At 33.9% G+C, this 16,208-nt stretch overlaps 1 protein-coding gene across 3 annotated transcripts in view; it reads left to right on the top strand.

Annotated features, from left to right (window-relative positions):
* Positions 1-16,208, top strand: part of DNAJC1 (DnaJ heat shock protein family (Hsp40) member C1) — a 197,398-nt gene that overhangs the window by 60,945 nt on the left and 120,245 nt on the right. The window contains exons 2-6 of one of the 3 annotated variants that reach the window (XM_002717400.6): positions 1,236-1,337; positions 1,808-1,854; positions 9,726-9,891; positions 10,756-10,853; positions 11,792-11,885. In XM_002717400.6, coding sequence (XP_002717446.2) covers positions 1,236-1,337; positions 1,808-1,854; positions 9,726-9,891; positions 10,756-10,853; positions 11,792-11,885 — 507 coding nt within the window. The remainder of the gene's footprint in view (positions 1-1,235; positions 1,338-1,807; positions 1,855-9,725; positions 9,892-10,755; positions 10,854-11,791; positions 11,886-16,208) is intronic. The other 2 variants (XM_089311557.1, XM_089311558.1) reach the window with 2 other exon arrangements.

The following is a 16,208-nucleotide window of genomic DNA, read 5'->3' as shown; positions in this document are numbered from 1 at the left end:
GTAGAGTATAGTCTCAACTCAAACCCAAGCACCCTGATATATGGGATGTGGATGTCCTAAGCAGCAGTCCCAAGCAGTGGCTTCATCACTGCCTGAAACAGCTGCCCTTGGAATGTCTTTTAAACTCAGTAGAGGTAAAGTTTTAAATGACAGCTTGACAGTGTGATGTTATTGTCATGCATTTTATACTGACTATGGGATTATGTTATCTGATTATAGACAATGTAATTTTTATACTGATATATATTTATATATTTAACGTGCATGTATTTAACATTTTAAATAGATTTTTAAAAATATATATAAAATTATGTCACACAAGTACTAAAAAGAGTTGACTACAATATACATATTTTAATTATAATGATTTTGCATAAATGCAAGTTGAAGTGCCTTCAAATTGGCATGCTTTTTTTTAAAAAAAAAGATTTATTATTTATTTATTTGAAAGGCAGAGTCACAGAAAGGCAGAGTCAGAAAGAGAGAGGTATTCTATCCACTGGTTCACTCCCCAGATGGATGCAATGGCCGGAGCTGGGCTGATCCAAGGCCAGGAGATTCTTCCAGGACTCCCATGCAGGTGCAGGGGTCCAAGCGCATGGGCCATCTTCTACTGCTTTCCCAAGCAGTGGCAGGGAGCTGTATTGGAAGTGGAGCAGCCAGATCTCTAACTGGCACCCATATGTGCAGGCAGCTGCTTTACCCACTATGCCTCAGTATGGGCCCCTCGACGTGCTTTTTGATATGTGAAATTGAGATGCCATAGATTGTTTCTGGGTGATAAATTCAATGTAAATAACAATAAAGGAACTACATATGGCAAGCCTGGGACTCAAAAATTGGCTTTAAGGTTCTCAAATAAATAAAGACTGTCTTTGAAAGTACACAGATGTATTAATTTTTAATTTGTTTCTTTTTGATCTCTTAATTACTGAAAAAGATTTATTGGTTAATTTTAGGAAGGCAAGTGCTTGAAAAGTTTTGCCAAATACTGTCTTCTGTAAATGACTGTATGGTAATGAAAAGTTAAGAGGCGAGCCAAATTAGATTGAATAATTGTTCAGTCATGTGGGTCAGGCTAGTTGCATAGGCTGGTTGTTAGACTGATTGCTCAAATTACATTGCCTGGGGTCCTGCACTTGGTTGGCTGTCTTCTCAGATCTTAACAAGGTTCTGGGAATTTCTTTTTCTGACAAAGTTGCTTTGTATTTCTCCCCTCCCCCTACTACCTCCAGGATGCTTCATCTGCAGACATCAGAAAAGCATATCGTAAGCTTTCACTAACTTTACATCCAGACAAGAATAAAGATGAAAATGCAGAAACTCAGTTTAGACAAGTAAGTGAAATATAGTGTTCTACACATTCTGTGTCAAGTGTATTAATAAATATGTGCATTATAGAAATATTAACTTATATGTAGAATATTCCTATTTGAAAATGAAGTAGTTCAAAACTATAGTGTACATATTTAATTCAATTTATTGAAATATGTTTCTGCCAACATTTTATATTAGAATCTCTAAATTCTTGGAAGGCCATAGTTGTCATAATTATCTTTTCTATATTATGGTTTCTACTTTTAAATTCACATTTAAAGATAGACTATTACTTTTGCATCTTTCATAAGATTTTTTTTGATACCAAGCATCTTTTAACCTTGTGATGTACTGACAAAAGTGTTACTGATAATTAATATTTTAATCTGATTATTGTGTCTGGGCAAATAGTTTTCTGCATGTGCATTATAGTGCCTTCACTCCTTAATCTTGAGAATATTTTTATTTTTAAGTAATGCTTTTATTTTAGTTGGTGGCCATTTATGAAGTTTTAAAGGATGATGAAAGAAGACAGAGGTGAGTATTTCTGCTTTTGAGTTAAGATGTTGTATTTTCATGTGACAATTTAAAAATAATTAAGTCTCATTAAACATTTTATTAAGTTAGTGTTTTATTCCTTTCAACAAATGAAATGTTTTTAAAATGTATGTTTAGAGCAGAATTAATTTCTATTGAAAAGATTCACTAGCTGATTCAGTACTTACAGATTGCAGGATCATGAGTGGAAATGTTATTAAAAGGCCGGGCTTCCTGAGGGAAAATTTTAAGCATGAGTGTTTATGCTCTAGGAAATACAAATACCACTTGACTTCAAACAAATGTCTGTTCCTTTTGATATGTCAGTAATTACTCATATCTGTGCTTAGTAGTCTTTTTTTTTCCTTAAATGTTTGAAATTAAGCTGTAGTAATAGGTTAGTATTCTTTTTTATGTTTTTTCATTCTTAATAAACCCAATTTGTGAGTGGATAAGCTTGTAGAAGATAGGGGTAGAAGAAAAATATCTGCTTCTTTATCTTGTTTTGTATACCTCCTCCTCCTCCTTTCCTCTGCATTTTAACCTGCATTTTAAATTTTGCGCTCAGAGTTAAACTTCTAGTTGAGGCAATCCCTCCCTCTGAGAATTATCTGTGCCCCTTTCAGAAGAGTAGTAATGTATTTATATCATGGTTTATATTAGGAGGCCATCTCAGAGATACCCATTTCCTTCACTGCCGAATGAGTGGAATATAGAGATAGCTGACTGCAATGGGCTTCAAAGTTTTTTTTGTTTTTGTTTTTGTTTTTAAATTAGACCCACAGTATGAAATATATTTTGGACATGAGCACACACAACTAAAATGAAAGTGTCACAAAACACTTCTTACTGCATGTGAAATGGACTGATATTTTCTGTTCTAAGTTGGTCTTTTTTTTTTTTTTTTTCAAACAATGTCAGTGTGGTCCCCTAAATTGATTTCATGAAACACTAGTGGACCACAATAGGAAATCTAAGAAGTTGTTCTGTAGTAACAGTAGCTTAAAAAACAAAAACAAACAAACAAACAAAAAAAACAACAACAAAAAAACCAGATTTTTTGAGACTTAAGCTCAAGGCAACCTAAATATCTGTCTCTATATATATAAGGCTAACACAGCCCCCCAAGTTATACTATTTGATAGTCTCAGTCTTTCTTCTAGTGTATCATCTGTAATTACTCTATATTCTAAATTGTTAACTAGCACTCTTGGTTCTCATCTTTAGTCTATAATTCGAATATCTCGGTTTGTCAGATTGCAAGCGAGGATTCAGCATATTGTCTTATTTGCTTTATAACAGGCGCTGGCATTGGTCCAGGTATCATAGCCGACATTCCTCTACTTTGAGATAATCTATAGTGTTGAAAGGGACCTGGAAGTGCGTTGAAAGAAGCGTTGGTCATTCTGTGCATATTTTCTAGTTGGCTTCTCTCAGTGAGGCCCTAGTTTTGTTTTATATATCAAGAATGTGTCTATAAAAATAGCTTTAATATGTCTTCCAACTTCTTTGCCATCAGTTTTTTTTCTTTTAGTTTGTTGTCTTAAAGTCAGTAAACTGTGTAACAGTTTCTTTCAAATACGAAAATTATTTCTCTTTTCAGAACAAATCACTCTCTCTGTATACATTGTTTCTTCATTAACCTACTCATCTAACATTATTTCTTTAGGAGTAGGCCTTCTGCATTTGTTTTAGAGTGTTGATAGAAAAAATGGATCTGACAGTTAAACAAACAGCTGTAGTATTTATGCCCCTTGAGGCACAAATAACTCTTTGGTAACTGGTTTTCCTTGAGGCAAAAGTCTTAACTAATCAAGCTGAGAATCATTTCTCTAAAGCTTGTGCCTGAGGCCAAGTGACCTGTGAGTATTTAAACTTATAGGAGAAAGGCATCTCTGCAGACTATTACCTAATGTTTTTAATTCCTTTAGGGAAACAAAAAGTGCACAGTCAGCTCTATCTTCTAAAAAAAGATTGTCTCATATTGGTATGAAAAATGCTTTTTGGTATCACAATTATTTTTTCTTTTTTGAGTGGGTGCTTTTAAATGTGTAACTTTACAGGATTTTGTTTTTGTTTTTGTTTTTTTGACAGAGTGGATAGTGAGAGAGACAGAGAGAAAGGTCTTCCTTTCTGCCCTTGGTTCACCCTCCAGTGGCCGCCATGGCTGGCGCGCTGCGGCGCACCGCGCTGATCCGAAGCCAGGAGCCAGGTGCTTCTCCTGGTCTCCCATGGGGTGCAGGGCCCAGGCACTTGGGCCATCCTCCACTGTCTTCCTGGGCCACAGCAGAGAGCTGACTGGAAGAGGGGCAACTGGGAAAGAATCCGGCGCCCCGACCGGGACTAGAACCCGGTATGCCGGCACCGCTAGGTGGAGGATTAGCCTATTGAGCCGTGGTGCCGGCTAGGACTTTATATTTTGGAAAATTGTCATAGAAATGTTTCCTGTTTTTTCCCACGTATAATTAACTGTTTTCTCTGAAATCGGATTTATTATTGAAAGTTTGCTGGAAAGGGGAAGAACAAAGGAATAAATAAATTAATAAACTAGATAACTTTTTGTAGAGAAAAGTCCTTTTATTTTTAAGTTGCTCTTATGAAAAAGGATTTAATCATTTATTTGAAGCAGAGTTGAAGGGGGGAGGAGGATGTGGAGACCGAAAGAGAGAAAGAGAGGTCTTCCATCTGCTGCCTCACTCCGCAGATGGCCTCAACAGCTAGGGCTAGGCCAGGCTGAGGCCAGGAGCCTGGAACTCCATCCGGATCTCCCACGTGGGTGCTGGGGCCCAAGTGTTTGCAGCATCTTCTACTGCTTTCACAGGCACAATAGCAGGCAGCTGAATTGAAAGTGGAGCAGCAGTGACTCAGATGGGCACTTATATGGGATGCCTGCATTACAGACAGCTGCTTAACCTGTTGCACCACAAGCCCAGCTCCTGAACAGCTTTATTTAGGTGTAACTTATAAAAGTCATCTGTTTTAAGTGTAAAACTCAGTAATTTTTAGTAAATTTACAGTTTTTCAAAACATCACCACAAGTTAGTTTTAGAACATTTCAATCATTTCAAAAAATTCCCTGAAGCCGATTTATAAGTGGTTTCCATTCTGATATCCAGTCCCAGGCAACCACTACTGTATTTTACGTGCTTGTGAGATTGTCTTTTGTGTACATTTCATGTAAATGAAATCATAGGGTATTTATTCTTTTGCATCTGGCTTCTTTCTAGTAACAATGTTTTTGAGGTTCACCCATATTAGCATATTCCGGTATTCCTTTTCCTTGCTGAATGCTATTTTTTTTTCTTTTTTTTTTTTTTTTTTTTTGACAGGCAGAGTGGACAGTGAGAGAGACAGAGAGAAAGGTCTTCCTTTGCCGTTGGTTCACCCTCCAATGGCCACCGCGGCTGGCACGCTGCGGCCGGCGCACCGCGCTGATCCGATGGCAGGAGCCAGGTGCTTCTCCTGGTCTCCCATGGGGTGCAGGGCCCAAGCACTTGGGCCATCCTCCACTGCACTCCCTGGCCACAGCAGAGAGCTGGCCTGGAAGAGGGGCAACCGGGACAGAATCCGGTGCCCTGACCGGGACTAGAACCCGGTGTGCCGGCGCTGCAAGGCGGAGGATTAGCCTAGTGAGCTGCGGCGCTGGCCTGAATGCTATTTCATTGTATGTATATGCCACTTTTGTTTATCCATTCACCAGCTGATGGGTATATGGATTGTTTCCATTTTTTGGTGATGATGAATAATGCTGCTATATTTGTGTGGATCAGCTTTCTTTTTGTTTTGTTTTGTTTTTTTAAGTTTTTTTATTTTTTTTTCTAGGAAGAGCTTTCAATTCTTGGGTAAATTACTAGGAATGCAATTATGAACAAACTTTTAAGCCTCCCCCCGTACCATCCATGTCATAGAATAGCATGATTAGTGGAAGAAAGCCAAGCAAAGCAGTCTTTATAAAATTCTTAGTTATCTTTCTTATTCCATTAAACAGCAGTCCAGTTATGTTCCAACATAAATTTCTGTACAAGTTCTGTGAGTTTTAGCAAAAGAACTGAGTACCATTGTTACATATGTACAGTAGATTTTTAGTAAGATTACCATCTACCTTTGTTTAATATGTTAGAAAATTCCAAGCAGTATTCTCTTGCTAAAACAACTGTGCAACTTTTTAATGTTTTCATCTATATTATATTAGTGTTAATAAAATCTGAATATATTTTTAGTTTACTAAGTAAAATTGTGTTTTACTTACAAATGCAGTTAAAAGGATGGTTATCTTAGCCTCTATCTGTAAAATGTATAAATCCCCTACCTAGTTTTTATATTTGATTACAGGTGTGTTTGAATCAAAATTAACATTAATGTGAGAATAAGAAATCTGTTTTAGCACCTTTCCTAATTAGAAGGTATAAGATATCTATTAGACACAATATAAAATACTATATACTAAAAAAGGGAATTTTTTTTAATTTGATTGGTAGAGTTAGAGAGAGAGACAGAGAAAGGTCTTCCTTCCATTGGTTCATCCCCCAAATGGCTGCTACAGCCGGCACTAATTCGATCCAAAGCCAGGAGCCAGGTGCTTCCCCCTGGTCTCCCATGTGGATGCAGGAGCCCAAGCACTTGGGCCATCCTCCACTGCCCTCCCGGGCCACAGCAGAGAGCTGGCCTGGAAGAGGAGCAACTGGGACTAGAACCAGCGCCCATATGGGATGCTGGCACTGCAGGCAGAGGATTAACCAAGTGAGCCATGGTGCCGGCCCCCAGAGGACTTTTTTTTTTTTTTTTTTTAAACAAAAGTGGGCTCAGTTAATTTAGATCTGTTTTCTGTTTATGATTTTTGTATGTGAATTTTTACTCGAAGTTTCAAAATATATCTTAAATATAAATTATGTTACTATTTTAAGGTAAACATTCAAGCCTTCTATGCAAGGAAATTCACAATTAAGACAAATTCTAGAATTATTTATTTATTTATTTTTAGAATATATAAATCTTTTAGTTACTTAATTACTGCTTCCATATATACAATTTTATATTTCAAAATATGCTAATACTTTAAATTTCCATAAACATTTAAACATTAAGTTATTTGTTTTGGGAGACACTGGATGTTTATATTGGGCTAAATATGGTTGATAAATTTCAAATTTTAGTATGGGACCTCATTAGTTTTTATGTAACTATTATTTTATATTCAGCATGTATACTTTAAGAGAATCAAATGAAGTAAACTTAAAGTAAGGCCATCATTGGATATGTGGAATTGATCAATTAATGTTTTAATGTCAAGAAAATGTTTATGTGGTTACATTTTTTTGCAGTAGTGATATTTTTACTATAGTTTTACTTTTTAATTTCTTTTAATATGACTTAATTTAGAGCATGTTTATCAGACTTATTGCAGAGCATTTTAATAGTGCTGTGTGTTTACATATGGAAAAGCATAATGAAGAGATATTTTAAATTTTGTTTTGTCAACATAATGTTTCCTCTTAAATAACCAAGGAAAATATTGTCTGTATATTATAAGAAATGTATTTATCTTTTAGTTCTTCATCAGAAAAGTGGTGATTTATCTTTAAAAGCACATATTCTAAAAAGTGAACTATAATAAGAAGCTGTCTTCCCTTAAAATGGCCATTCATGTGAGCCATATTGTTCACTGATAGTAAAATCAATACAGCATTGATTCTAAGCTTAATCTTTGGAAACTGTTGTTTCGAGTGGCAGGCATAGCCTAGTAAACATCTCGTTGTGTTTAATGTGTTCAGTACATGAGGTTTTACTATCTTGAATTTGGTTGTGCACTGAATACAATTTATGTGTGGGGTTAAAAATAGTAGCTGTTAACAAATAACATTTTCAGCAAGAATGGTGATAAAATACTTGGTGTGAGACTCTTAGCTTTGAGTTCAACTGTGTTTTCTTCCAATGTGGTTTGGATCTAAAACAAATGTAATACTATTGCTAATAGGGAATTATCTCCACTTTCTTAGATGTTCTTTACTAATAATCATGATTTTTGCATTGTTATTGATGTGAGAGATTTGCTGAAAATAATGATATTTATATATACCTTTTACCCCTCCACAAAGCTGAAGCAAAATATGGATTTAGAAAAAAATTCTGGAATTAATATTCATTGACCCTCATTCAAGTGTTGTAGTCTTGTGTTAAGACAGTCTAAGCATTCTTACCTATCCATTTTAAATAAGCCAATTTTTACAAGCTAGATTTTAACAAATTTTTGAGGACAGGACTAATAGTCACATCAGTATATCTCGATGTTAATATTTAAGGACTTCTGTAAATATTGAAAAATGAGAATACTTAATATTAAATGCTGTCTGGTCCAGCCACCATACAACCACATTTTAATCTCATACTCTTAGGATTGTAATAATAGTTTGCCTTTCAAGAGTTTCATACTAATTAACATTCTTCGCTTTCAATATTGGTTATTCTGATCTGGTAAGTATTAACAATCTAAGTTGATGTAAAAATCAGGTTTTCTAGATTGGCCAATAAAAAATGTATTTTGCTTTAATAAACAGTGTTTTTCTACCTAAAGAAAAAGTTGCTGGTAATAAATCCTCAGCTTTATTTTTTTAAGCATATCTCTAAGGTATCAATTTAATAACTATCAGAGTAGCTACTGCAGTTGTTGCATTTAAATTGATTTACATGTCAAGACTGGCAGTTTAGCAGCTGCGCTATTATTCTTAGATCGGTCAATTTACTTGAGAAAAACCTACTACTGAGTTCTACTGACCTGCCTGACAATATAGGCCCTATTTCTATTCCCGTAATTAGGACTGCGACTAACTCAGAATATTTTTAATTAAAATATTTTGGTCAATGTGTTGCACCAAATTAGGCCTTTCAGTGGAGGTTTAATTCTGGAAATAGTGTGATTAGAATATTTAATGAGTTGTGTTCAATTAAGATTAACAGGTTGTGTGTTGAACATACAATGTTTGTGTGTGACCATTTTGAGTTTCAGGATCATAAATGTTACTCCTTATTTTTAGCTTTAAAAATGTTTGCCTTGGTAACAGTCTGACAGGTAAATTTAAATTCAGTTGAAATTTTAAAGTAACTTTTTTTAAACTGATGGTACAAAGAAAGCTGATTACTAGGGGGAAATTGTTTGCCTGTGAATGTTCCCTTCCAACTAAAGCCAAATATGAGGAAATTGCCATTTAACTGTTTACAAATAAACAGTTTTGTTAGAAGTCTGACATAAACATTGGTTGCTTCCAGATCTCTTCCTAATTTGGGAATTTTTTTATTTTTGAAAACAAAAATGTGGGTAATAGAAAATTAAGATTCGCATTTTATAGGTTTTTACCTCATTAAAAAGCTTTGATAAAATAGTGTATATGAATATTTCAGCCTTGAGCCATTATAGTTAAGGGTGAGAAATAAAAGCACTGACTTGAAAATTTCTCCTAAATTTGATTAAATTAATTTGCAGTTCATGGTAGCAAGTAACTTTTTCTCCTACCAGAGTCCTTTTTGTTGCTGGATTCTATGGTGGGGTCTTTACCAAACTGTAGTAGATGGGTAGATACATGTAGCCTCTTGATGTTAGATGCCATTCCAGGAGTCACATCATTGGATGCTACAGAAAAGATCCGAGATCTGGTATCTGCAGTTTATGACCATCCACATTTCTGAAGGTTGTCAGTGACTGGATTTATATACAGTGCCTTGAATTTACATGAGCCAGACAGTATAGTGCTGATAGTCTACATAAATGACTTGGAGAAATGATTTTTCTCTTTCTTCTTTCTAAATATGGGTACAAATAAAGGTTTTTGTTTTTATTTTAAACTTCCCATGAAAAACTGTTATATTTGCTGCTGTAGGTATGATGATATTCTGATCAATGGACTTCCAGATTGGCGACAGCCTGTATTCTACTACAGGCGGGTGAGAAAAATGAGCAATGCTGAGCTGGCATTACTCTTGTTCATTATTCTCACAGTGGGTCACTATGCTGTGGTTTGGTCAATCTACCTGGAAAAACAACTGGTAAGTACTGGAAATAAATAAAATGATCTGGCCTGCTTAATTTTATATGAAATTTTAGACATTTTTCAAGTGATGAGAGCTTTTCCTACATGGGTTTTTAATTCTAATAGTTTTCTATTCAACATTTAATGTTTGACATATTTGTAAGTCAAGAAGAATCCACAAAATAAGAAAAAAAATCCTTCTTTTAAGAATGTAACACTTGAGTTTATTATAAAACTTTGGGAAGGCCCAGATATCTCTTAGAAAGTAGAGCCATATTTTCTTAATTTTCACTGTCCAAGTAAATATATTTTTAATGTAAGATGGATTCTGAAATTTTTTTGGGTCAAGGACCTTTATATGATGACTTTGCTTTAAAAAACATATTAACTAAAAAGATTTGAAATGAACATAATTTTATAACTTCAAAGATCAGTTTGTTAAAAAATTACTACATTTTTCTTAGTCTGATATTCTACTATATAGTTTATCCTGCTATGGATTTTCTTTATGTGCTAAAGATAATGAAACATATTTGTCAGTTTTCATAAATTAGCATCTATTTACTTATTCCTTTTGAAGTGACATTATTAAAGTTGCATGAATGAAAAAAAGTAAGTTGAATGCTTTCTCTTCTTAGAAAACTTTGATTGCTATGGAGATGCACATGACTGACAGTGCTGAACTTCATGTGTGTTTAAGGCCTGGATACCATGGCAACAGTTATTGTGAAAGATTGATGATTTTCCTTAATCATGTTGGACCCTACATATATTTGCATAAATGTTCCTCCATAATATTTACTCTTCACAGCAGAGTCTTGATAACATTTGAAGAATGTATATTAATGATAACCTGTAACCATAATTCTTATACATTCAGGACAAACTGCTTAGTAGAAAAAGGAGAGAAAAGAAAAAAAAGACTGGCGGCAAGAATGTGGATGTATCAAAACTTGGTGCTCCTGAAAAAAATGAAAGGTAGAAGCATATAAAGATATTTTGTAATTCAAAGCTGTTTTTAAAGAGTCTTTAATATGATTCAGTTTCATCTGTATATGCATTTCAGATATACTCATTTACTTCTATGATAGGTCTATAAAAGACTAATGTGTCATAGTTTATAAGACAGTATCATAGTTTATAAGCAAAATTCCTACAAGTTTTTCTCTTTATAAATTATTAATTTATATTTAAATAATGAAATTCTCAAATTTGTGCAGCTTTGATTTTTTGTACTGAACTTTAGAAACAAAGTTATCACTGGAAAAATCTTAACACTTAGCTTGGAAGTAGCATTATGTAGAGAGACAGTGAGATGCAATACACTCAAAAAGATACCACCATTTCTTCTATTGATTCATAGAAAGAAATAAAGAGTTTAAATAGTTCACCCAGCAGGGCATGAACTGGATCAATGTGGGATGGAAATCAGAGACTATTCTGCCTGTCTTCTGTTCTGATGACATCAGTGAGTAATGCTTCAGTGAACTGCAAATGACATTAATTTTTATGTATTGGTTTGTTTATGCTGCAGTCTTCATATCTGGTTGTCAGCACTTAGAAACCCTCTGACGGTGGTTAGTCTTTTATAGCTGAAGTAATCATAAGGCCTAAGAATCCATTTTGCAGAAGTGATGAAAGGACCAGGTTGGAAAGAGAGCTTTGTTTCTTTATCTCTGTAACTTCATTAGGCGTCTCTTCCCCAAAACCTTAGCCTAGATTCTTACAATACATGTTGCATTTGTTGTAACTACTACATGTCACAATAGAATAAGTCAGATGAAGTCATAACTGTCATAAATATTTCATTGAACACCTTCATTTTTTGTTGAAAAATGCACTCAAAAATAATCCATGATCTTTTAAAATAAACACTTTGTCTCCTTATTTCAATAATTTCTCCCCCATCCCCGTAGTTTGCTGATGAAACCACAGTGGCATGATTTGCTTCCATGTAAGCTGGGAATTTGGTTTTGCCTTACACTAAAAGCCTTGCCTCATCTAATTCAGGTAAAATGTACTTCTTTCATATAATGTTAGATGCTTTCATTTTTAATTATTCATGAAATAATTTATGCACATATCTGCTGTCTGAATGCTGATATACAGTGGGTACTTTATAATGTTCATTGAATCAAATGGTGTTTTCACAAGTTAAGCCTAATTTAGAATAGTTCTTGCAGTTAGGTATCCATTCCTATAATTATCTCTTAATGCTTTTAGAATTCCAAGATACAAGAAAAAGTGGAAAAAATACTCTTTAGTTTGAACTACTGTTACTGTTAAAGGCATAAGAAAGGAACAAGACTTAGCTTGTCAGCTATTATTTTAGTAGCATTTAATTACATAGTGTAAAAACATTGAAACCTTTACATAAGCTTCTGTATAATTATGCAAAAATATATATATTGGTTTCCATTTTCTTTACAGTTGTAAAAGAAGTGAGGACATTTGTTTTCTACTGGGAATCAAAGTTTTTCTTTGTACTTAGTCTTGATCAGATGATAAAATGTGAATCATATCATTTATATGGCAATTACCTTATTTTTCTTATTTAGCATGTGAAGGCATATTAAGTTATTTCTTTGCTAATTTTAATTATTGCATCTAATTAGAAAATTCCCAACATGTACATATAATATTTGAAAGTACATGTAATACTTTATGGTATACAAATTTTGAGAAATTTTTTCTTTTTTTTCTTTTTTTTCTTTTTTTTTTTTTTTCAGAAAATAACTGTTTATAAGCTAGAGAGTCAGTTTTACTCACTTTATATTCAGATGCCAGAGCTACTTTTCTTGCATTTTAAAGACACTAATGCATTTTATCCAGTTTATGCATTTTCCTTTTCTTTTTCCACTAATGAGAATGTTGTATTTGAAGGGAAAAAGAACTAAAAATTGCCAGTGTACATTTTTGTAACCTTTGAGAAATTAGTTATCAATTTTCCATCAAAATAATTCATCCTAATCAAAACTGCTTATAGAATCTTACATTTTGTTTACAATTAAAGAAATGTTTTGGTAATTGGAAAGCTTTTGTATTTAAGTTATTCAGTGTTTTTTGTTGTTTGAAAACACCTTGCAAGACTTGTTTGATGTGCCTGTAAAATGTAATAAAAATAAAAAAAATCTTTTTTAAAAAAAGATGTAATAAAAGAGAAGGAAAGTATATATATTATACTTGTATTTTTATGAGAAAATGTGATAGAAAAATATTTTTAGGTCAGAAACAATTGTAATTAATCTGAGTAACTGTAAATAAAGCTTATTTGGTAAAATTAACATTTCTTGGTTAACATGCAGTATAATTTGCCAGACCAGAACTAATATATTATGATAGCTTATATTTACCATTTATTTAAAATTATCTTCTGTTATATCTAGACTAAACAAATTCACTGATTGCTTCATCATACAAATTCACTGATTGCTTCATCATAAATTTTCAGAAAATATACAAATAAGAAATTTTACAAAAACTTCTTAGTCTCTTTAGAAACTGCTTTCTCAAACTATTTGATCATTTTGAATTTTAAATTTTTTACTTGATAATTGTTTCTTTCTGATAAATGCATTTCAAAAAGAAAAATAAAATAACTTTCCTTCTTTAAAACAAAAACTTAATGTTAATTTTTTGGGGAACTCATGGTTAGTTTTTCTCGTGGTCACTTACAATGTATAATATAGTAGACTGACAAATTTATCGTGGAAGTAGTTTAGGTTGATATACATATACCTTATGAAAGACAGCAGCAAAATAATAGTGAATATTTGCTATTAAGAATAGATTTTTGTGTTTTTACTCATATTGGCTGTGATCTTTGTGTTAATTTGTCATCAAAAAAATTGTGTGGTATGATGCATGTGCCTTACCTCCAAAGCTGAAGTTTGATGTGACACTTCTATAAAATCTGCTTAAGTAGGACATTTATTGACTTTAAAAGAAGCCCTTTAACCTGAAGCAATCTGAATTAATATTAGCTACAGTGTTAAAAAAAAAAACCTACCAGGACCCAAGCATAAAAAAAGATACATACAACCTTTTTAAACAGGGAAAAAAGATACATACAACCTTTGTATACACGTACTTTATTTTTTTTCCACCATTCTTGTGTTATAGGGCCATTAAAGAGTCAATATAAACTCTTGTGAAACAATGTCATTATATAATCCTGACAGATTTTTATTTCTCCCTAGTCTTTTATAATTGGCTTACCACATCTAGTTAAAAATATGTCTAGCAACTCTTTCATTGATCTTTCCAAAGCACATTCAATTTGGTTTTCCTAGAAGCAACTTTGATTTACTATACACATTTCATCTTTAAGATAATATTTAATTGAGTTATGTAAGTACAATAACAAGCATAACTGACAAAAAGATTTAAGAGCTAATACAGTCAACTCTTAAAAGCATATAGTAAATTAGTTAAACAGGTATCAGTTAAGAGAGTTTTACTTTAGTTTGAACCTCTTGAATTTCGTGAGAAGTTAATTAAAACTGAGCTGCAAATACTTTGTGTAAGCATATAGTTAGTGGGTAAGAGCAGGGTCCAAGGTTAAAATGGGAGATTCAGAGCCAAGTAGCCTTCGTGCTGGCAGACTCTGTACACAAATCTTGTCATAGCCAACAGCCCCCACCCCAACTTTCTTTCTCATTTGTCCTATCAATAGCTGTTCTTTTACTATACTTCACATACATATAAGCTTATCGAGTAAGATTGGAAGAAGTGGCAGCTTGGGCTCAGCTTGTGTTCCTAAATTGTTTTATTAAATAGTATCTATATCCCTAAGAAAACTCTCTTTATGACTTGATTAATTTACCTGAATTATTTTTCTATTCCTTTTTTTTTTTTTTTTTTTTTTGACAGGCAGAGTGGACAGTGAGAGAGAGACAGAGAGAAAGGTCTTCCTTTGCCGTTGGTTCACCCTCCAATGGCCGCCGCGGCTGGCACGCTGCAGCCGGCGCACCGCGCTGATCCGATGGCAGGAGCCAGGAGCCAGGTGCTTTTCCTGGTCTCAAGCACTTGGGCCATCCTCCACTGCACTCCCTGGCCACAGCAGAGAGCTGGACTGGAAGAGGGGCAACCGGGACAGAATCCGGCGCCCCAACGGGGACTAGAACCCGGTGTGCCGGCGCCGCTAGGTGGAGGATTAGCCTAGTGAGCCATGGCGCCGGCCCATTTTTCTATTCTTGCTTACTCCCATAATTGCAAATAAGAATAGTTGCAACACTGTTGGAGGTATAAGCTTCTTATAATATGTTTAGAAAAATAGTACAGCCAGTTCAATGGAAGTCTTATTAAGCACATGTCAGAACAAAGCACCACAAGGGACTCTAGAGGTAAATATATCTTCTAGGATGTTATGGTCAGGTAGCCATGAAACAATACAGCAAATAAGCTTCATATGTGTAGTATGAACAATGACTGGAGATCTTCAAAGCCACAAGCTCTCTATTTAGCATGACCAATAAGAGCCACTTGAACTGAATCTTGAAAGCTGAATAGCTAAAAGTAAAGTGCCCACTTTGTGCACTAGCTAGTATACAAAGGTAATTTCTTAGGTAAAGTACTTCTATATAATCAAACTGTATTAAGGTTGAAAGAGATCTGAGGAAATCATAACAGCTATTTTTATCTGAGGAAATCATAACAGCTATTTTTATTTTATAAATTTTGTTAAATATAGCAATATCCATATATCTTTTCCTGAATATTGAGCTATCTGGGCCTTCTCCACCTTGCCCTCCCCGCCCCCGCTAAAGCTCCTTTTTCTCTCTCTCCATGTACACCTATGTGTGTGTGTGTATGGTATGTGTTAAAATACATGTTAAAAAAAACTGTGTAGTTATTTTAACACATTAATCTGAAAATGACATTTAGATAAGAATAAAGTTATTTGACAGGAAAGTAGCTCTATCATACACATCTGTTAAAGATATGTGTACATGTAAAAAATGGTAGAAACAATGTAGACAGGACTATAAAATTGGCAGAAAATACTTAGAATGGTTCTGTGATCAGGCAAAGTAGAGGAAAAAGTTTCCCTTGCTTTTTGAGAAGGTCTTAATTAAACCTCCAAAACTGTTTTTATACCTTTCCTTTGCTCTGAAAAAAAAAAAGAGATTAGGAAATTATCAGAATCAACAGATTAGAAGGACAAAGCCAAAGAATGAGAAGCTGTAATATTGATATTGTATCAAATATTTGATATTAATATCAAGCATTTCTCAGATGGCTCTATTTGAGGAAAAGATGCATAGCTATTTCTGTATTTAGTGAAATATGTATTCCATATCATTTGTATACTGGCATTAGCAGAAAAGTAAA

This window comes from Oryctolagus cuniculus, chromosome 13, assembly GCF_051225735.1.
Source record: "Oryctolagus cuniculus isolate XC-2025 breed Fujian yellow rabbit chromosome 13, ASM5122573v1, whole genome shotgun sequence".
In the NCBI taxonomy this organism is placed as follows: domain Eukaryota; kingdom Metazoa; phylum Chordata; class Mammalia; order Lagomorpha; family Leporidae; genus Oryctolagus; species Oryctolagus cuniculus.
Note: the sequence above shows the minus strand (reverse complement) of the source record. Positions and strands in the feature narration are given on the sequence as shown.